This window comes from Larus michahellis, chromosome 16 (assembly GCF_964199755.1).
Source record: "Larus michahellis chromosome 16, bLarMic1.1, whole genome shotgun sequence".
Lineage (NCBI taxonomy): Eukaryota > Metazoa > Chordata > Aves > Charadriiformes > Laridae > Larus > Larus michahellis.
Genome location: NC_133911.1, coordinates 2,981,200 through 3,002,194, shown reverse-complemented (window position 1 = coordinate 3,002,194; position 20,995 = coordinate 2,981,200). Strand labels below are relative to the sequence as shown.

At 43.9% G+C, this 20,995-nt stretch overlaps 1 protein-coding gene across 5 annotated transcripts in view; it reads left to right on the top strand.

Annotated features, from left to right (window-relative positions):
• CAPZB (capping actin protein of muscle Z-line subunit beta) overlaps positions 1–20,186 on the top strand; it is a 61,962-nt gene extending 41,776 nt beyond the window's left edge. For 3 of the 5 annotated variants that reach the window (XM_074560326.1, XM_074560324.1, XM_074560325.1), the window contains 5 exons: positions 6,496–6,637; positions 7,165–7,281; positions 15,251–15,316; positions 16,525–16,601; positions 19,921–20,186. In XM_074560326.1, the coding sequence (XP_074416427.1) occupies positions 6,496–6,637; positions 7,165–7,281; positions 15,251–15,316; positions 16,525–16,601; positions 19,921–20,008 (490 nt within the window). In that variant the 3' untranslated portion in view covers positions 20,009–20,186. Of the gene's footprint in view, positions 1–6,495; positions 6,638–7,164; positions 7,282–15,250; positions 15,317–16,524; positions 16,602–17,873; positions 17,987–19,920 lie in introns of all 5 variants that reach the window. The other 2 variants (XM_074560323.1, XM_074560322.1) reach the window with 1 other exon arrangement.
• Positions 20,187–20,995: the final 809 nt, after the last annotated feature.

Here is a 20,995-nt window from a genome sequence, read left to right as displayed (position 1 = left end):
TCCCTTTCTTTGGGTGCTTCATTTTGGAGCAGCTCTGTACAGACCACATTCTTATCTTCTGAATCGGAGATTTTCAGCGGAGGAGGAGTTTTTCCCTTGGGTTCCCACGGTTCTCTGTGATTACATAAAATCTGCACACTGGAGAGGGAAAGCTTGTATTAGGAGGTCAGCGGTGATGATGCAGCACTATCCTCAAACACCGCTCTCCGAAGGTTTTAAATCCCTCGTAAGAAATTACTTGATGTGCTTTCAAAAATGGAGCGAGGCTGAATTTTTTTAAACCTCAATTTATTGTGATCTGGAATCTTAGAACTGGTTATCCCTAATCTATGCATGGCTGCGCTTGCACAGGTTTACCCCACGCTCGCACAAATGCAGGGGGGTTTAATGGTGGATAACTGAAGACAGAGTAACTTAACACATAATACCCACCTTGTAGCATATCTGATTTATGCCCGTTTGAAGAAAGAAGTATGCCACATGAAACCCATAGTCTGCGCAGGCTTTGGCAAACTTAATACATGACACAGAAGACTTCTGCTGCTGTCTTTCCCCCTCCTACCCGTGTTTGAATTATAGCTGGCAGAGTGGAAAACGTGTCAGACTGTCGGTGGATGAAGCAGTGGGCTGTCTCTGCAGAGCACGCTGGCCGCACGGATGGGTACGGGTGAAAGATTTGTAAGCAGTCGGCGCTTCCTGGGAGTTAATGAACCGGTTACGCATTTGGACATGCTACAAAGTGACCCATTGTCTTGCTTATTAGGTGGCTAATGGAACTGTTTCCAGGTGACTTCTCAAAAGGGATTTGGTCATTAGTTTCCATCTGCCAAGAGCAATTGGATGGTAAGGAAAATGTGAGCAATACACCTTTTTTTTTTTTAATAACGAAAGGTATTAGAAGGCACAAAATGGGAGGTTCTGGGAGATTTTTAGCCTTCTGGATCCCATTGATTGGATACTGTTTTCCTTCCTTGTGGAGTTCTTGCACTTCACAACTCTGCTTCGCAGTTTGAGTCATCCCACTGTGGTCCAGATGTGTGCTTTTAAGTACAACTGGCATTAAAGTTACACATACCTAACGCGATTGGTATGTTTGCTCGAGGGATTTTTGCACCTGTGTATGCTGGAAAGAATTTCTGTAAAATACCTGTACAGAGTCCGCAGGCATACTTTGGGCTGTGTTCGTAAACTGTGGTGAAAAACAGCTGGTCTAAATACACAAACATTTTACCTTCTTCATTTTAAGTATTTAGGTAACGTTCTGAAGGTGTTACACAGTTGTGCTCCTGGGACCAGAGGAGGAGGGAGAGAGGAATTACAAGTCATCTGTACTCATGCCAGTGGGAGACATGTTACATCCTGGTTAGTTCCCGGTACCAACTTGTCCCTTTTATTCAAGAACAGGCTCCTGAGCCTCATTACTAGAAAGCTGCGTGGAGGACACAGGCAACGAAATTACGTAGTGACAATTCTGATCTCTTGGTGTTGTCCTGAAGACTTTTTTTTTTTTTTTCCTCCCCTCCCTTGAGCTCCGAGATTGCAGGTGATTTGAACGAACGCCTTAGCGATGTCGTGGGTTTGGTGAAGGTTGGGTAGCTGAAATTTGCCGCTTCCTTCGTATTTCTGTTGCTATTTATGCGCTGGTTTGAAATGACGGGGCGCAGGCATAGGGGAAGGACTCAGTGAAAATTGTGCCAGGTCAATTGCCATTACAGTCATCTGTTTTAATAATAGTTGAAATGTCTGCTTCCTCACCTCGTCTTTTAGGTAATGTTTTTGGGTTGCTGTTAGACACTGGCTCCTCAGGTTGTGACTTTAGTCGTTGTCACTCTTGTAAAAACATTTGTAGCTGAATGCTCAGTACTTTCCTTTAGGGTGGGTTTTTTAAATGACAGATTTCTTGGAAGTCTGTTGATCTAAAGAGATGGAGACGTTTCCCTTTCTATGCTGAACTTCTGTAGCTGGAAGAAATAGCTATGCAACCTTTAAAGGGAAAAAAAGAAAATATATTTTTCTGCTTTAAATGAGCCAGTTTGAAACACTGTGCAGCTCTTTTGAAGGTTTGCATAGCCGGTCTGAGGTTCCAGGTATTGGTACTTTGGCATCAGGTTTTGTGGCTTGGTGCTGCGAGAGCCATAAGCCAGGTACCAAAACCCACCCAGTGTCTCTGGCTCTCGGTTACTCACTGGAAAATACACAAGTGTTTTCATGGACGAGTGATTTGGTTCTGAAGTGTAATTGAAAGTCATAGCTTGTTTTTATTGCCGTGTGGTGGAAACTCATTTTCTCAGGAAAGGCTCCAGCATTCATTTGTAAGGTTTGCGAGAAGCAGAATGCTATCGGGAAAGTTACGGTACCTTTTCTGATCCGTCTTTTAGTGGTAAAACAAAATGATTAATCTGTCCTTCTTTCTTGAGGTCTCTGCTGGAAGCTGGGGGATTTCCTCCCCTATCGCATCCCTCTTGAAGTTAGGGCTTTGTTCTGGCCACAGTCTCCCTATTTCACGGATACAGCTCAAGTTCCTTAAACAAGTTTCCATCCTGTGCCTCCACCCGCTTCAACTTCAAACACTTCATAAAGCTTTGGATCACTCTTAGCTTAAATATTTTCTTTTATTCTTGCATTCGTAAAGTAGGTCAGTCTTAAGTGTGACATTTTTTGTATAAAACAGCTTTTTCCAGGAGTTCTGTGGTTGATGAGTGACGGATATAAAACTTAAGTGTTTGATCATGACATTAAAACTAGAATTGATTTTGAACAAAATGCTACTCTGAATCTTCTAAAGAGAAGGAAAGATTACACTGGGCCTTCTGCCTTTCGGTCACCTTCCTGGGCACCTTTATAAAAACCAATTTTACCAGAGATGGAAGAACAGTGGCTGCCCTCGGAGAGGACAGGGGTATCATTTCGCAGGGGTTTGGTTGTTAGTAAAGGGATATGACAACCATAACATTATGTTTTCTCGTTGTTTTATAACAAACTTTTGTCTGTAGGTAAACCCAGAGTACATCCTGGAGAGATCTGTGTTCTTAAGCAGAAGAGGAGCGATTGCTTTGCTCTCAATTGTTGTCCTTTGAAAGTGGTTTGTCCTTTGGGGACCTTTCTGAGGTACCCCAATATGAACTGGAGTTTTCTTCCCGTGTCTTGTACACCTCAAAAACGTCTGCTGCCTGCTTTGGGCTGGGCCTTGGGTGCTTTGGGAGAGGACTGGAGCTTCTAAAGAAGTCAGATTGCCTTTTACGACCGCTGTTTTGTTGGAGGATGACGTTCCACGAGCAGGGGATCCAGAACGGGCGAGCAGAGAAAATTACGTTTGATCCAGGAGCTGTGTAGCGCTTACAAAGTCTTTTGCTGCAACTACTGCGTGTAACGTTGATGGGCCTGTGCTCTGGTTTGCCCATCCGTTTCTTTAACCGAGAAGACACCAGTTTATACCTTCCAGGAGCCTTTTCCAAGCTGGATACCTCTCCCGCTTGCGTTTTCAGAAGTGCTGCTTTTTAATCTGTGGTGAAGGGGTCTCTTGGAGGCGGTCCAGCCTTTTTGCAGCAAATCCAAGTTCATGAATGCAAATTTAAATTCCTACCAATCCGTCTGTCATCCAGTTTGCTATTATGTAGCAGCCAATTAACCTGTAGCACTTCTTTATTTTTCTTGAAGAAAACAGGTTTCAAGAAAGTTCCCCTCTCCAAACATGACCTTCCAGGGATTAGATAGTCTTCAGAAATCCCGTTTTAGTTGCTGCGTGAGAAAAAGTGCAACCTAATGTAGTGATCAACGAGATCTGTTTTCTCCCCTTGAAGAACGAGTGGATTTTTGAAGTGATTCTATATTGCTGAAGCACAGAGGAGGCTTTGGCTGATGTATATCCCGGCGTGCCTTGGATTCATAACGGTTCAGTCGCTGGCGTTGTTGTTTGAGTCTCAAGATACTGGATCTGGCTATGGCAAAGCAACTTTATTGAAATAGCATGTTGGTATTTAAAACAATATTAATACTATATTTGATTCATTAAATATACAAAGGCAAGTTAAAGCGTTTCCATGTGTGCGCTGTTAGTTCTGGCGGGAGGTTCTTCAGATGGTTTTATGTGGTTTCAGACAACATTTTAGCACATTCTTAAAATACCCACAAAAGCCTTTATGTAAAATCTCATAAAGGTGAACCACATAAAAATTATTTTTTTCCTGTTTCATGTCATTAGGATCAAAGTACAGTAGGTAAGAATAAATTTCCAAAAACCTTGTTTCGGTCCCTCTCTTAATTAATGTTTCATGCTCGTAGCAAGCTCATAAAATGGGTAATGGGGAAACTGTCTGTACACACTGTAATATTCTCAGTGGTTGCCAGTTCATTTTGAGTGAATTCACTTATTCTATATATGAATGTTTTTTGTAACCACGCTCGCTCTGGGAGTGGACAATAGCTTCTGCTCTCTGGCCTTTGATTCACGCTGCCCTTTGGGCACAAGAAGGGTCACTGAGACTGCAGCTGACGTTCGCTGCGGGACTGCAGTTCCCATTAACTGCATTAACCAAAATCCATTTGTGAATTCCCCAGGGGATATAAAAAAGGTGTTTGTTGGTTTGTTAGGTTTAAATTGCCTGCTGGAAGTCTGGCTTTAGCATGCCCGTGGAGCAAAGGGCTTTCCTTTTTTAACGGTATGTTATCAGTGGCTTGACAAATGTCATAGGACGGTGCTCTGTATGTTGGTTACTGAAATGCCCACGCTCAGCTTGGTGATGAGTAGCAGTAGTCGCCCATTACAAATCAAATGATGCGGTGAGTTCATATGAAATCATAAAACCCTGCTGGGGTCAGCATTGTTTTTGATACAGGCTCAGATGCCTGCAATTAAAAAGATTTGGGGTTCTTCTGGTGACTCTGCCTTCTGGAAACGGCACGCTGGACTGATCTGCAAGTGCAGCGAGCACATTGAAAGTTCCCTGTGTTATTGGCATTAACTTTTCCAATATCTTTTCTCCTGACTTGTAAAAAGGATGGGTTAGCGTTCTTGAAGCTACAGTACTCCAAGCTAATACATAAAGTCCAAAACGCACAGGAAATCAAACCTTAAGTGGCATTAACAACTGTCAGGGGCGCGTTTGGAAAGGAGGGGAGCGTGGCAGTGGGCGGGTTTGACAAGCTTTTGATGCTGTCGATAAGTGATACTTTCCTTTCTTGCAGAAGAGGAGAAACATGCAGTCGCTTGCAGGTCCTTGTGATCGTCTCGCTCATGACAGTAAGAGGCAGGAACACAGAGTGGTTTGACCTGCGCGACTCTCCCAGCGTAGCTGCTGGGAGCTGTCAGTCGTAGCAGCTCCTCGTGTCTTTGGATGATGAGCTTTTGCTCTCCTCCAGACAATGAATTCTCAGGTGTTTTGTCTGCTTTGTGTGTGTACTCGCAGAATGGCAGTAGGTGCTCACAACGGAATAGAAATGTCTCACTTCTAAAATATCTTGTCGTTGATTTTCTGGCTCAGCCGAAGTTGCCGTTCCATAGCTCTCCTCAGGAGATGGTGATTCTGCCCAGCGCGAATGAGTTCAGCACTGAGATCTAAGAGTTGTGTGCCAGGAGAGAGTATTCCCTTTTGCGTGATATTCCTTATGATTCTCCGGTAACTTGAGAATGGAAACAGTTGGGAAAAAGCTGTGGGTTACAGTTTCAGTTTCCTATAAGCCAGTATTATTTCTTGTGCCTCTTCCTACAGTCCTGAGTTGTTTAGCATTATGTTAAAGTGAGTCTTTCATCTGGCAGGTAAGGAGCCAAGCGCTGGTGTTACAAGGGAGTTGAGTTCTGCACGTGTTATTGCTTTGTTAGTTTTCTTAGAGATTACTTTTTGCTATGAGAAACCTGAGATTTAGGTAGTCTTGTGTACTCTCTATTGTGTATCGTATGTGAAGCTGGAATAATATATAAACCTCAACGGCATCCCTTCATTTCTAAGAACCTTGGTTTTAGTTCAACTCTATTTGCAATAAATCAGTAAGTCAGCTTCACGCAAGCTTTTGAGACAGCAGCATAAAGCTACTTGCTTGCTCCCTTTTGTTTTAATTAGAGGACTTTGTTGTAAAGAACTTCCAGGCTTTCCCAACAGTGAGACAAAAGGGAAAAAAACCAAACGCCAAAACAGTAAAATAAAGCCTTACTCTCAGCCTACTTTGTAGCTTGTGCTTTTACCAGCTGTTACAGTTAATTGGAATCAGAGGAACTGTGTGCTCAAGCAGTGTAGAAATCTGTAACTAGCTCTGTTTCTCACTCGACTTTTATTCTCCTTAGAGAAATGTACGGTTTTTTGTAATTAAAGTCTCTGTATTATAAAACGATTTAAACTGTTGTGTTTCTAGGTAGGTAACTGGTGAGAGCGTGCTGTCTTAAAAGAAAAAAACCACTTTACTAGGATATAGAGATTCTGCTTATTTAAGATTAATATTGATATCTGACTCTGGCTCGGATCCTGCTTACTTTTAACATGCCTTTTGGATTGCATCCTGCAGGTATTTTGAAGGTGGAGTCTCCTCTGTCTACCTCTGGGATCTGGATCATGGCTTTGCCGGGGTGATCCTCATTAAGAAAGCTGGAGATGGATCAAAGAAGATTAAGGGATGCTGGGATTCCATCCACGTGGTGGAGGTTCAGGTACAGCCTCTGGGGCAGCTGATATTCCTAAGTGAAAACAAAACCCAGTTAATTCCAGACAATTAACGAGCACAGGTGTTCCACTGAACAATGCAATATTGTGTTAGGGGCTGTAAACTTCTTTCCCCTGGTAATTTTTGAAAATTCCCTGAAGCAATTTGGATAGAGATAAGTCAGGGCTGTAATCAAAAAGAATCCCAGAAGAATTGAAGGTATGTTGCTTTCTGTGCGTGTGATCCTGAGATTATTATTTTTTTTTTTAACATAAAGGTCTACAGATAAATATCACTAATTAGGTAATAAAAACAAGGTAATAGGAGGTTAAATAGCTCTAACTAGATTTGCTTTGGAAAATTAGGGGAATATACACACTTAAAATTGTTTTTAAGAAAGCGACTGTGCTGGAGGAGTGGAGTTATATGTGTCTGTCCTGTCGCTCTTAGGGTCTTTGGGGCCAGCCACCATTTAGTTTTTGGAGGGATTTTAACCTTTTGTCTCTATTCTTTTTGTTATCCTTCTGTTTCTAGGAGAAATCCAGTGGTCGTACTGCTCATTACAAGCTGACCTCCACAGTGATGCTGTGGCTGCAGACTAATAAAACTGGTTCTGGTACCATGAACCTTGGAGGGAGCCTTACTAGACAGGTATGTCTGTATATTGGCAGGAGTGTTCGCTGCAGACCCGAGGCTTGCCTTTCCTCATTTATATACCCAGTAGTCCCAGTCAGGAACAAAAAGTTGCTTTTGTGAGGTGTTGTGTAAACATCTATTCTCCTGCTGCCTGTGCAGCCCAGTGAAACAGTTAATGCCTAAGTGTGTAATTACCAGGAAGCCCCTTGAGCTTTGCTTGATGGCCGTATAGCTTTCAATTAAAAATATAAAACATCCAGTGAGAGTTTAGACTTGCTTTTAAGTCTTAGTTCTTCTTTTGGTATTCCTAAATTTTTATACTTCCATAGGTGTTACCCAGACAGATATTTTGATCTGTAAGATTTGCCCACTTTCGTACTGGAAAATTCAAATAGGTTTATAAAACTACAGGATGATCTCTTTTGTTATGTATCTCTTTTAAAAGCCAGATAGGGCACCATGAACGAGCCGTTATTTTCCATGGACTATAGGATTCTTTTGTTCTTAGAGAGTTCAGTTGTCTTGTAGTGTCCTCCTTTAGTATTTTCCTCCTGCAGTACCAGGACACTGATATTAAAATAAATAAATAAATAAATCTTCTAAACATTTGGGGGGGGTTGTGCCAGTGTTAATTACTTTGAGTTCCTCTTGAGAGAGCCACTTTTCGGAAGGAAGGTGCCAGACTGCTGACTGTTGGGGCACTGCTGCTCTCTTAGTCTCTGACAGGCAGAATCTGCTGGACTTGACTTCCCTGGGTGAAGGTGCTTCTGCCCCAGCCACCTGCCAAAGGTCGCCGTCTCCCAGCTTCGTGCTGCTGATGAATTGCGGTTCTTTAAGATCTGGACTGTGGAAGTCAGTGACTCGAGCAGAGTAATAAACCGGAGGACAGGAGGGATATTGTATGGTCATGAGTGACTAGAGAGATTGGCAGTAGCTAAAACTCCTTTATGAGACTTCCCAGGGCAGACTGTTGCTTTCGATACAAAGGACAATGCGGACTCTGTTAAGCAGTTCATGGTTTTGTACAGGTTTGAGCCAGGCGAAGGAAAGAAGGGTCTGTGATTGCAGAGAGGAACTGAAATTGTGTTAGCATTGCAGGCGCAGAAGCTTGCCCTAGACCCCAGGTGATTTTTCTTTCCACGTTGTTGATTTACAGAAGAAGCTGATGGAAAAGCCGAGGGGAGGGGGAGGAGGGAAGGCATCTGGAGACTGTTTTGAGCATTGCGTACTCTTTTAAAATGTTTGCAGTAATTACACCCGAGTTATGGTGACCCGGACAAATATTTAATCACAGGCCTTCCTAATACTTTAAATCATAGCTGTGAAGTGGAGGCCAAGGGCTTGACTCCGGCCGTGGCCTCATGGTGCGCGAGAGCTGTGCCAAGGAAAACAAGAGTCTGTTGAGAATGGGTGTCCTCAGTACACCTTGGCCTGAACTGCTGGGCCTTGTTTAGTTTGACTTTCGCTCTCTAAGCTTTGGTGGGGAGATTCATGCTTCTGTCATCATTTTAACAGCAGATCATTTAATTCATATGTGATGCATTAAAGCAGGGGCCTGCTTCCAATGTAAGTAACCATAAAAAAGCCACTGGGGTAATGATGCACTGCTTCTGCACAAACAATGGAAACTTGAGTTTCAGAATTTAGCTCTGGGCCGGAGATTTTCTGTTTGCGGATGCCACAGTAGGCTTAACGGGACAGGCTTCGTCGGAATCCACGGCAGAAAACGAAAATCTTCATGCTGCCTTGAGGTATGCTGTGTGAGGAGGGGCTGTTTGTCCTGAGCTGTAGCTGGACTAAACTCCTGAGTGCAAGGCTTTTACTTTGCTGTAAATCCAGTTTGCCACATCACCTAAGGACAGCAGGTTTTCTTTTTACTTTTTGGTAGGCTTTTCATACAGTCTGCAGCAAACTTAGGCCCCGAAAGTAGGTTTTGGTAATCTCCGGAATGGCATGTTACAGTTTTACCTTGACGATACCAGTAATCTGTTGTCCCAACCATAATTTTGAAATAATTTTGTCCATAATGAATTGGACATGGTTTTGGTCAACTCAACATTTGACCACCTTTGATCGTAAAATGTGAATAGCAGATGTCCTTGTGTTTTCAGTGGAAGCTTTTGAAGCGTTCACAAGCTTTGTAATATCCTGGCTTACAAACCGGTGGCCGAGAGAACCTTTCAGTGCTTTGAAAGGGAAGTCTGTTGAGAGCCATTACTTTGAAACCCGTTTCACCTCGTCGCTGCAAATCGAGTCTTTTTCGAGTGATGACTGGAATGATTGACTTGGTGGCCAGGAGCAGGCGCAAAGGAACAGCGAAGGTAATGCCTCCAAATTCACCGCCTCGGGCAGCGACGAGGAGCTGGGCATGGCTCGCGCTGAAACGCGACTTCCTATGGAAACACTTGCTCAGTAATTTCCCTTCCTAATGTCTGCAGATTATGGTGGGTGCAAATAATCAAGCAATCCTCGTTGTTCTTCTGTGAATGGACAGTGTGGTAGAGCTGAGCTTGGATCTAGAAGTACGAGTCTAGAAATAGCTGTTCTCTGCTCTTATTTCCTATTGGTGAAATATTTGCCCCGCATCAGGCACAAATATGGGGGGGTTTAGTGCCTTTATCAAGACTATTTGGAAGAACTTGTCTTTGCATTTCCTGCATGTGCTCAGATTCTTGTTACTACAAGGCTTCCACTTAGACTATTCCTAAATGTTGCACTGAATTTCCAAGAATATTTTTTTTTTCTCTCTCTCTTGTATTTGAGTATTCTTACACCTGGCTTGCGGCCATGTGATGTTATGTTCTAGGTAGATATTACTTAGAGGTCACATCACCGTCCTATGTCTGCCTTAATGTCGTACACTGAGAAATGATGTATCTCTTCCAATTCATTGAACTACTACTGTTCAGTGGCTTTTCCAACCTGGTTTTCCATTTACTACAACAGGAGTTGTCTCTGTCTTTATTTATAAGGAGAAAGAACTGTACGAGCATCTTACAGTGGACAGAATTAGGGAAGAGAGGGAGACACATGGTAGACAGAGGACTCTGCCTGTTTTGGGAAGCTGAAAATCTCCTTTGTGTAACTTGAATTTACTTTACCTGGTGGTTTTCAAAACGATAACTTCAGGCTTTTACTTTATCAGTTCAATTTTGGAAGATTTTTTTTTTAAAGAGCTGGAATATAGAGTAGTTCAAATAAAACGGCACGTGGTGTGTTCTGAATGGAGTTTTGGATATAGGTTATGTTTAAAATGTAGGATTTCAGATTCAGGCCTGATCCAATAGAGAAATATGTGTGGGTGTACACACACAAGTATACAATACAAAAACACAATGTAGTGATATATATTTCTTTACATAACTTATGTATAGACATAATGGATTTATATCTGTGCACATATATATAAACTTCTATCTTGATAGGATAAAAGAAATTCGTAGCCAGCTCCATGCACGTAGGATCCATAGATCACAATTTTGGTCTGAAAATGTAGGGAGAATTAAAGCTGAAGTGACATCTTCGCGTTGGACTTTTCATTAGATCACTGTTGAAGCACTCCTTCTGCGTGGAAGAACGCGTGTCTCTCTGCCTAGTGAAGGTTTTGTTCTAGTCTTTAGCGATGTATGTTGTTATACATCCATAGTGACACAGTGTACGATCCCGTCTGTTTTGACTCCAAAGGACATTATAGAAGAACTTTCTGGTGGAACTAGAAGGAGAAAGCTGATTGATTTTTTTTTTTTTTTTTTTATTATTTTTCCCCCGGCTATCGTCCTTCCCCAGGAGGCACGCAATGTCAGGTAGAGAACAAGGTGCTCTTCCAGACAGTCTGTTCTGGAGACGAGCCTGGATGCAGCTCAGGAGAGCTCGGGGTTGAAGCGCCGCAGGCTGGGATGGAGGAAGAAACTCCCAGCTCGTGTCCAACGCTGGCAGGATTCAGTCAACACAAGGACTGAGGCTGGAATTTGGATAGGGAAGGGGTGACCGGTGTATTATATCCCGTCTGCCTTGACGAGGGGCCGCAGGTTGAAGTGCTGTACATCCGAGAGGAAAGGACAGGACACGCTACCTTCAATTTACAACAAAGGAAGTAATGCTTGCAGGGAAATGAAAAATGCCAGCAGCTTTTCAATTACCTTGCACGTTCTCCAATGGCTGCAGGTAACTCCCGCCCCCCTCCTGATTCAAGCCAGATGCCTGGCAGATGATTTTTCTCCCTGACGGACGTTAAGGTCCTGTCCTCTTTGTGTACGTTGGAATTACTTGTGTCGTTTGTCACGGCACTGTAGTGCTTTGGCTGAATTTTGAGGTTTCATTAGGCAGCACTTTTATTTAAGGTAAGAGCAGCTGTGTGATCCTGTTTCATTTTATGCAAAGTAGATGTAGCCTTCCCGTTTTCTGGCAAATAGTCAAAACTGCACTTTGTTGGACAGATTTCTGGAGCCCCCTCCTTAAAAGCAAGACTAACAGGTGCCTTTCTGAGATAGCGTTGCGCACAAAGAACCTGTGTGTGTTTCCTAAGCCAGGACGACCATTGTGAGGAAGCGCAAGTTTGCCGAGAAAGAAGTTGGCTCAAAACCTGTAGTTTGTTTATTTACACACGGAGGTGTGGGAAAGGGAGGATATAAAGTTGTAGGGGAAGTGAAGCCTGGGATTTCAGATTAAAGCAGCGCAGATGTGCCTTGATTTTCATACTTGAAATACTCTCTAGCGAAGGTGGAACGTTTTGCAGAGCTGGATGAAGGCTGATCTGTTGGAGACTGAGCTCTCCCTGCGTTTGGCAAGATGTGCCCTGTGATGTAGCACTGCTCAACAAAACACCACCAGAGACATTCTGCCATTTATCATAATAGGTAAATCCTCCGAGGCTCGCGCTCTGCAATTAGGAGAGTCATGTATTTTCATCAAGTTGAGCTTTCCTGTAAAGGCCTATCCCACCGACTTCCAGATGTTGTAGCGTTAAGCGGGGCGTCGGGGTGTGTTTTGCCACCAGAGGGATCTTCAGGTTGTAGCTGTCACGATCCTTAAGCTCCCCCTCAGCAGTTGTCCAGTTTCCTGGAGGCACTGTCTCTTTTAATCGCTAACCAAGTAGCGTTTTGGGGTGCAGAGAATAGCAGACACCTTCTGAACAGTAATTATCTGGGAAATTATTTCTGCTTCGCATGAATGTATGGATTTTACAGTGGTTCAGTTGTATAATAGCTGGTTTAGAAAAAGAGTGAGTAGAAGAGTTGAGCACGTATGGGCTAGTGGCATGTAGAGCTGATGGAGCATCCCCAGATTTGCTCATGGTTTCGAATGTACAGTTTAGTGAAGGATACGGGATATCCTTGGTTACACTGGTCAGAGTAAATATACATGAAGGCCATGAAAGTATGAGGTAAGTTCTCGGCTGATTTCTACAAAGCTGCAAGCTCCATGGAGCTCACAACCTTCGTTTATCTAGTTACAGTTTGAAATAGGCTTTGGAGAGAGAGGGGCCAAATTTTGCCTCACTGATATCCAAATAATTCCACATATTTTCCACCTGGAGACTTCAGTCTGCCTACTGCCGGTGGCTTGGGAGCCTTTGGCTCGCATCGGTCTGTTTGTGTTTCATTAAAGAGATTTTCATGTTGCTCCGTGGCCAGAGCAGCTGTGGATGGTTGTCGTCAGTTCTTCAGAGCAAAATGGTGGATGAGTTTCCTTCTTATCTTTCTAGTATTTTTAGGCGCTTTCATGATGAACCAAAGCGTTTATCCGACTTAAATTTATCTCTTCGTATTAACTCTTCCTCCAAGTAACGTTTACAGAAAGCCCAGACAGCTGCTATATTCCACGCAGGAAACATCCGAAGTGACCAGCCAGCCATCGAGAGCTTAATATACCCCGAAGAGTGAGTTTCCCTCTGAGTCAGACTCGCAGCAGATGGCTGGGGAAATGAGGCAGGGAAGCCAAACGGCGTGTATCTCGACCGGGAGAGGAGCGACTGAGCCATGTCGATCGGACTTGGCTCATTCCGGAGCGTTAGGTTTTTGGCTGAGCTCGACGGCAGATGGGGAGCGACAGCGGGAAGATGAGCTGCTTGTTAACATCAACTTACAGAATGGAATTTCCCCTCGAAGCGAATTAACCCCTTTATTTAAGCAGCTATAGGCTTTCTGCTCAGGTCCGTGCAGTAACAGCCACCGGAAGGAACCTTTAAAAATCCCAGCAACTCCGCTGTTAGTACAACATGGCTGCTTACTGACTCTGAACTCCATTAAAACAGCCTCTCGTAACATCTGGGCTTCTATAGCGTATAAAAATGTTTTCCTTCTGGCAGCAGTTTTTATGGAGATGTAATAATATACGTTTTTGCAGAAAAATGATTCTATTTTCAGATTTTGCTTCTTACCAATGAGCTCGGCCTGTCCAGGTGTGGAGGAGCCGCAGTGGGGAGCCTGGGGAAGTAAATGACCCGCTGCCAACTCCCCGGCTGCCCCAGATTTGGTCAATTTGCTGATAGTTCCCAAACTCACTGTAACATGTATGCGTGTGTTTGCGTAGTTCAGATTTATATTCTCCTTCTACTGCAACTGGATCCGTTCTCCAGGCAGCGTGTCTCCATTACACGTAAACAATCTGACTGCAATCGAAAGGAAAAATTAAACTTCCTTGTTCTCTTTCTCCCCCTCTTCTAGGTTATCTTTTGCCTTCAGGGTTCCAACTAAATTACATGCTTCCCCAAGCCTGTTAGAGACTTGGCTTATTAGAAGAAACCTGTAGCTGGCCCAGATTTTTAAACTCTACCCTGAGGGAGGGATATGAACAGATGGATAAGAGAATTCAGTGGGATTAGCAAAACTCTTTGAAGACTGTTCTTCCCACTACATTTTTTCTCTGGGTTTTGTTTTCATGCCATCTCAGCACATCTTGTATCGGTTGAGGTTCCTGGGACCGATGTTCGTTGTTCAACAGCTTGTCTGCGTTTAGCCGGAATTTTCATCTCAAGAGCTGGGGAAGATGGTCTTTTCCTTAGCACAGAGCATGGATGGTCAACCACGGCCGCTGGATGGACATTATATGGGACAGAGTCAGATGAAATAAAACACGTGTTGCATTCTGCAGTACCAGCTCCCGATTTTTGATCTTAGCGATGAAAAAGCTCACCTGGTTCAGGTACCCGTCTCCTGTTCAGATACAGCGCTAAGCGTGTGGTATCATTATACGCTGGAGTTGATCCAACTCTGAATTTCTACTGCAAAATACCTCCCATACTTAACTGCTTAGTACCTCTTTCCCCCTAATAGTTAGGTAAATGTTGGTTCAGCTTTTTGGTCTAAAAGGAAAAGAAAAAAAGAACTACAAACTGTCAAATTTCTCTTTCCATATCATCGCAGTCGTTTAAGTCATCACCAGTCTTGCAGGTAGTTGTGGGTTTTGTATTCTCTGCACCTTCCCTCTCTACTGGAAGGTAAATAATGCCTGAGGTGCCTTTTGCCAGGAGATCCGGAGAACGGAGAGTGTGCCCCACGTGTGGTCGGAGTTGTGTTTGGGGTGAAGATGAAAAGAAAAGGCTGGTTTTGCAGGGGTGGTTCGCAGCTGTTAAACTGACAGCACCATCCTTGCGTGCATCTCATCAGCAACCACCTTGTTTTCAGATCCACATGCTGTGCTGCTGGGCTTCGTGTTACACGTTCACTACCGTAGAACTCCTATAGATCTACAACCCCGTAGTAGGTAGGGAATGACCATTTTGTAGTGCCTGTCTACACCAGGGATCTACAGCAGGGTTTTATTTTGATTCATGGTTTTTACATTGCGTTTCTGTTACCAACATGTGAGCCTTTGTCTAGTTCTGGGAATTTCTTGGTACTTTACTGGTCTGTTTGCACATTGACAAAAGAGTTCCTCTAGGATTTTGAAGCCCACTTCCACCCCTTCTCTTGATAAGGAAAATTGTCACGCATCTACCGTCAGATTTCCGTGTCACCAATGGACCTGTGTCTTTCCTTTCTAGATGGAGAAAGATGAGACTGTGAGCGACTCCTCTCCACACATAGCCAATATCGGACGCTTGGTAGAGGTAAGTGCTGGGAAGCCACCCCGCCTTGAGCCTGCTGCAGGTTCTCTTGCCTATATTTAGTCCCACGTCTAAGGATTTTGTTGTATGCTTGGTTTTATCTTTACACACGAGTTACCCCACTCTGCACTTACAGCAATCACCTTCCTGTAAAATAAGTGGTCCTTTCCTCAGATCTAGTTAACAATTTCCTACCCGCTTGCCACTATCGTCACTTGTGGGCAAAATTATTTCAAGTCAGGTTGTGTTATACAGAACTGTCCTTTTTAACTGAAAGCTCGGAGTGTATCAAGTGCTTATTAAACCCACTGGCATTGGGTTTATGGCAGCTGTCAGTCCCGTATGCTCAGCGTGACGAGCAAAGGATGTGATTGTGTTGTATTTAAATTCTGACTTCTCTTTCTACTGTTCTTAAAAACAGCCAGGTGGTTCCAGAATTAAGCCATGGCGTTAATGGTTTGCAGCATTTAGACTTTGTTTTAAATTCTCTCTTCCTCTCAACACCACTGGTCAAAACATAGTTCATTGTGCCCTCCTGTATGAAGGTATTCTTGATTTCCTTGATCTTCATAGCCCCTTTGGCAAGACAGGAGGCAATTCTCAACTAGAATAGACCATAATGTTTTTTTTGAAGGAACTGGGAAATGAAAGGAAGGCAGGTACTTCTTTTTTGATCCCTTTTCTAAGTTTTTTGGCTTGAGTGAAAGCGACCTAATGAAAAAAAATACTGCTTATTTACAAGATCTTTCTCAAAGCTGTTTGCCATGCAGTTTTAATGAATGAGTCGCCAGCTCGAAAATTCAAAGCACAAAACTATTGCCCTGTTGGTTATACGAAATGACTGACTTGCCACTTGTAGTCTGTTCAGCGCCAGGAAATTACAGAGTGAGGTTGGGGTGAAACGCATTTTCCTTTTCTGCAGCCGAGTGCAGAAGAATTGATAGCTGGACAGAAACTGCCCTCTTGTGGTCCAGAAAGACATCTCCTAGCCTGCAGTAATTAACTGGGAGGAGAGGACATAGAGCCAAGCCTTTATTTCTTTAATAAGAGCAGAGAGATAGGGAGAATTTAAATCGTAGGAATACGCTGGGTTGAACCGTGCTGTGGCGCGCGTTGAAAGTCAAGACGAACGCACGCAGTGCACGGGAAGAAAGTCCTGAAAACAGCCGACGTGACTAAAGATCTGGTTTCTTGCCTTTTTTTTTTCCTAGGACATGGAAAACAAAATCAGAAGTACACTGAATGAGATTTATTTTGGCAAAACGAAGGACATCGTTAACGGGCTGAGGTAAGGGGCTCTCCAGCGGACTGTCGGACCCCCTGTGCTCCCCTGCAGTGCCTGGGGTTCTGTCCCCAGCCGAGCGTTCACCTGCTTTTGTTTGCTGGAACTCCCCTTTCCCACACAAAGTCTCTTCACGTCCCTATTTTTTCACCTCACTGTGCTTTGGAAACGGTATTTGCTGTTGGGAGTTTAGGGAATGCTTCTACCTTGTAACTATAGGAATTTGAAGCGATGTTTTAATCCCTTGTCCCCTCACCAGGAAGAAAATAGCCCAATTAGCAACACTTGTATTTCAGAATTATTTTTAATTAGGAGTTTTATTCTTCACAGGCCCGGAAGTTGTACTTGAATTCTGACTTCTCTTTCTACTATTCTTAAAAACAGTCAGTTGGTTCCAGAATTAAGCCTTGACGTTAATGGTTTGTGGTATTTAGACTTTGTTTTAAAATCTGTCTTTCTCTCAACACCGCTGGTCAAAATATAGCGTACTAGAACAGATTAAGTGAATAAACCCCCCTGTGCCTTTCTGTAGGGAAATTGTACTGTGCTTTCCAACCCCGGCTCATTTCTGGTGTAGGAGTTTCACGTAGAAATCCCAAGCTGGTAGTTCTCATGCTCGTAGAGGAAAGTACAGAACTGTGATGCCAAATCGTTTCATCTTAAACGGCAGATAGATCTCCGAGCGCGGTGTGATAATGTAGAACAAACAAGTGGCGCAAAGAGGCGTACTGCTGTTCTCTCACGTACTGAAATGTGAAAGAAGATAGAATAATGGTGCTAATTAAATACTTGTGCTGCCTTCTTAACAGCACGGGCAGAGGGAGTCGAGGTATCTGAGAAAGCAGCTGTTCTGAGTTTTTTTTCCTCCAAATCCCAGCTTTCATAACAGGCCTCTATTTTCATTTGTGGTGTGCAGGGGTTTAGCCAGGAAGCATTTATTAACATTAAAAGGAAATAGGTAATACAGCCTTTTTCCTCGTGAACGTTGCCTTAAGCTTTTGTAATTGAATCTATTTCCTATGTCTCCCCATTGCTCAGTTTGAGCCGTGGTGCTTTGTGCGTCGGTGAGACGATCTGCTCGCAACTGGTAACAAACGGAGCGCCTGGCTTTTGGCTTTTTCTCTAGCCTTTTTCCTGTTTTTTCTAATCTATGTATTTACCCTTATTCTTCCCGAGTGTGCTCCTGGTGGTTTCCAGAATACCAGCTCCGTGTTACCGAGTTCTTCTGACTGTTCTTTTCCCTGTTTACTTCCCTCGTTTCCAAACTGCTCTCTGTAGATCTATTGATGCTATCCCCGACAACCAAAAGTATAAGCAGTTGCAGAGGGAGCTTTCTCAAGTGTTGACCCAGCGCCAGATCTACATCCAGCCTGATAACTAAACCAATCCAGGTACCCCCTGCCTGTCAGGTGTGACAACCAGCACTAAACCAGGACTCACCCAGCCAAGACCTCTGCATGATAACCGAGACCAGAACTAACCCCTAACTGCCGCAGACTGATAAACGACATCTGATCCGTGTTTCACCCAAGGGTTATTTCTTAATACGGCCGACTAAATGCTGTGATTTTTTTTTTTTTTTTTTTTTTTTTTACTTTAAATCTCACTCCACCCCTTCCTCCCATTTGAAATATCACGCTCTGAGATGTGGCAGGACTTAACCACTTCGCACTCTAGCTTGAGAGCAAGAAAGGAGCACGTGGTCGCGTACCCAAAGTGGTGGTGCCTTGGACCGATTCGATCCCAAAGCCCCGGGACTCTGTCCCTTGTGCGCCATCAGTTTTTCACAGCTGTGGTGCCACCACTTCAATGAAGAAACCCCCCTGTAATCTTAGTGTCCTCCCTGCAGAAAGGACCGAAACCTTGGAAGTCTCGCAGTTTTGAAAAAAAATAACGACTGGTACTTCCCATGACTTCTGAGTAAATGTGAGCTCATCCCATCTCCCCGATTTGCCTGCCGTATCTCGGATTTCCTTGGAGCTTGAAATCCAGTCCTGCTGGAGCTCTAGTGAAACGTTCCCAGCCTCCCCTTGCCCGTGCTCGGCACAGCCTCCGAAGGGGTTTGTTGGTGTGCTCTCGTTTGCTCTGGAGCTCTGAATGTCTCGGACGCACGGCAGCGACTAACCCTGAGCCAGTTTAACCTTCCACTCCAATTCGTAACGAGTTACAGATGTTGTCTTAAACACGTTAAGCTGACGAAGGGGAAAATGCACTGTTTGTTGATAATGGCCAAGAACCACTTCTTTAGCCTGTGACAAATGCGAATAGAAAATGTATATATTTTTATTAAAGCAGCGGAAGTCTCCAGAGACAGGAGAATGGAAATACTGTTAGAAAAATGTTAGGAAAATAAGTGACACAAAGAGCAGCCTTGTTTACAGGAGGCAGCATCCAGGCAAAATAAGGTAGCTTTCAGTGCTGAAAAGGCTGTGAAAATATGGTTTATGTGGGGAGAAATCCTCCCAAACTGGATCCTGACTGCTTCTCTGGGCTAGCAACTCCCAAAAAGTCCAGCAGTAGTATTCTGGCAGTGCTCATAGTGAAGAGGGCTTTTTAAAAAGTGGAAATTTCTTAATTGTACCATTGAAAAAGGCGGTTCCTCCGCAGCTGTCTTACAAGATTGACTGCTGAAAAAAAGTGGCTTTTTTTTCTATATCCAAAGTTCTAGCAAAAGGGAAGCCCTGCAGTAATCGTGCTGACAGTATCTCTGTTCTTCTTCGGCTGCTTTGATTCACTAATTGCTCTAGGGAAGGTTACAAACTGCAAAAGCAAATCGAAGAGGAGAAACTCTGGCCGCTTTTCCCACTGGTGAATCCCGGAGGGAAGTTTTGCCGCGGCTGCTCGACCCTGGGTGAACAGTCTGCAAAAAAAAACAAAACCCAAACAGGTTCAGGAGCTCCCCCAGCCCCGGCCCTTTTCACCTGCGGGGGTCGAGGCTGGGTTTTCTCTGCCTTCCCGGCGCGGTGACGTGGGCGAGGGAGAGCGCTAACACCCCTCGCTGGTGGCACACTGGGCTTTTTCCAACCTGTAACGTAAAAAAAGCAATAAATTGGGGAATCTCCCTCCAGCAGCTGGAGGCTTGAATGGAGCTTCTGGGGAAGCGCGTCTCTTGGTGCCGTCCTTGCTGGAGTGAATTTTGCTTTGATGTACTCACCGAAGTGTTGACTTTGCCTTCCGCTTTCCGTATTAAAACAGGCAGCTGAGTTTGGTTTTCTCTAAGCCGGGGTCGAGGTGCTTCTCCTGCCTGTCGCCTCCCGAAGAGCCGCTCAAACCCCCCCTCCGGCAAACGCGTCGCCTCTCACTTCCCTTTCCTTCTTCCCCGCAGGTCTGTGCAGACTTTCGCAGACAAATCAAAACAAGAAGCTCTTAAAAACGACCTGGTGGAGGCTTTGAAGAGAAAGCAGCAAAGTTAAAGTACTCTTCATGCTAACAAGACATGCCATGCACTCGTTAGATTCCTTTCTTAGAAAACTCATCCCCCCCCCTTCCCCCTTGCCCTTTTCTGTTACGTCACGTCACGATTTGCATTCAGTACTATCCATGCAACGCCATCCTCTCCCCATGAATAAAGCTGTACAAACTTTTTCAGTCTCTGAGGCCTACTTTGCACCCCATTTTACTATTGAGACCTTAGGCTACGTTTCTGTAGAAGTCCATGTATTATTTTTCCCCCCCCCCTCCAACCCCGGGCCCTCTCTTCCACCCTCTCCCCCATTTATATGCATAACCACGGATCATTGTTCGTCTTTTCCTCCCCGCCTCCCTCCCGCCTTTTGTTACATTGGTGTAAAAAATGTAAAACAAAAATTTATTAAATACTTGTGACGTGTGAAAGAGGAAGAACTGGAGAAAAAAAAAAAAAAGGAAAAAAAAAAAAATAAATCTATTCCACGTATGTTTGGGGGCTGGAGAGAGGGGCTGGCTGGTGGGAGGGAGGGAGGAGAGGGTGTTCCTCGGTGTTGTACTATACTGACTCAACCAGATTTGGAAGGAGACGGTGATTTAGGAGACCTGCTGAAAGTTCTGCTCTTCTGTAGCCTGGTTCCAAGGCGCTTTTCTGTCAATTTTTATGGAATGCAAAAAAGGGTTTGTTTTCTTCTTCTTCTTCTTTTTTTTTTTTTTTTTGTTTTGATTCTTGGTTTTTTTTTGTAAAGCTTAAATTGAATCTACATCTGATACTTGAGCCTCCATACTAAAAAAAAAAAAGAAAAAAAAGAAAAAAAAAAAAGAAAAAAAAAGACTAAAATAAAAAAAAAATATATCCCAGGAAGCAGTGTGTGCGGTTGGTGTCCTCCTTATTTCTCTTTCCTTCCTGCAGCGTTACTGGGGTTTGTGCTGTAAACTTTCCTTCGGAGCAACTGGGAGCCATCGCTGTGGCTGTGGGCAGGGAGACGTGTGCG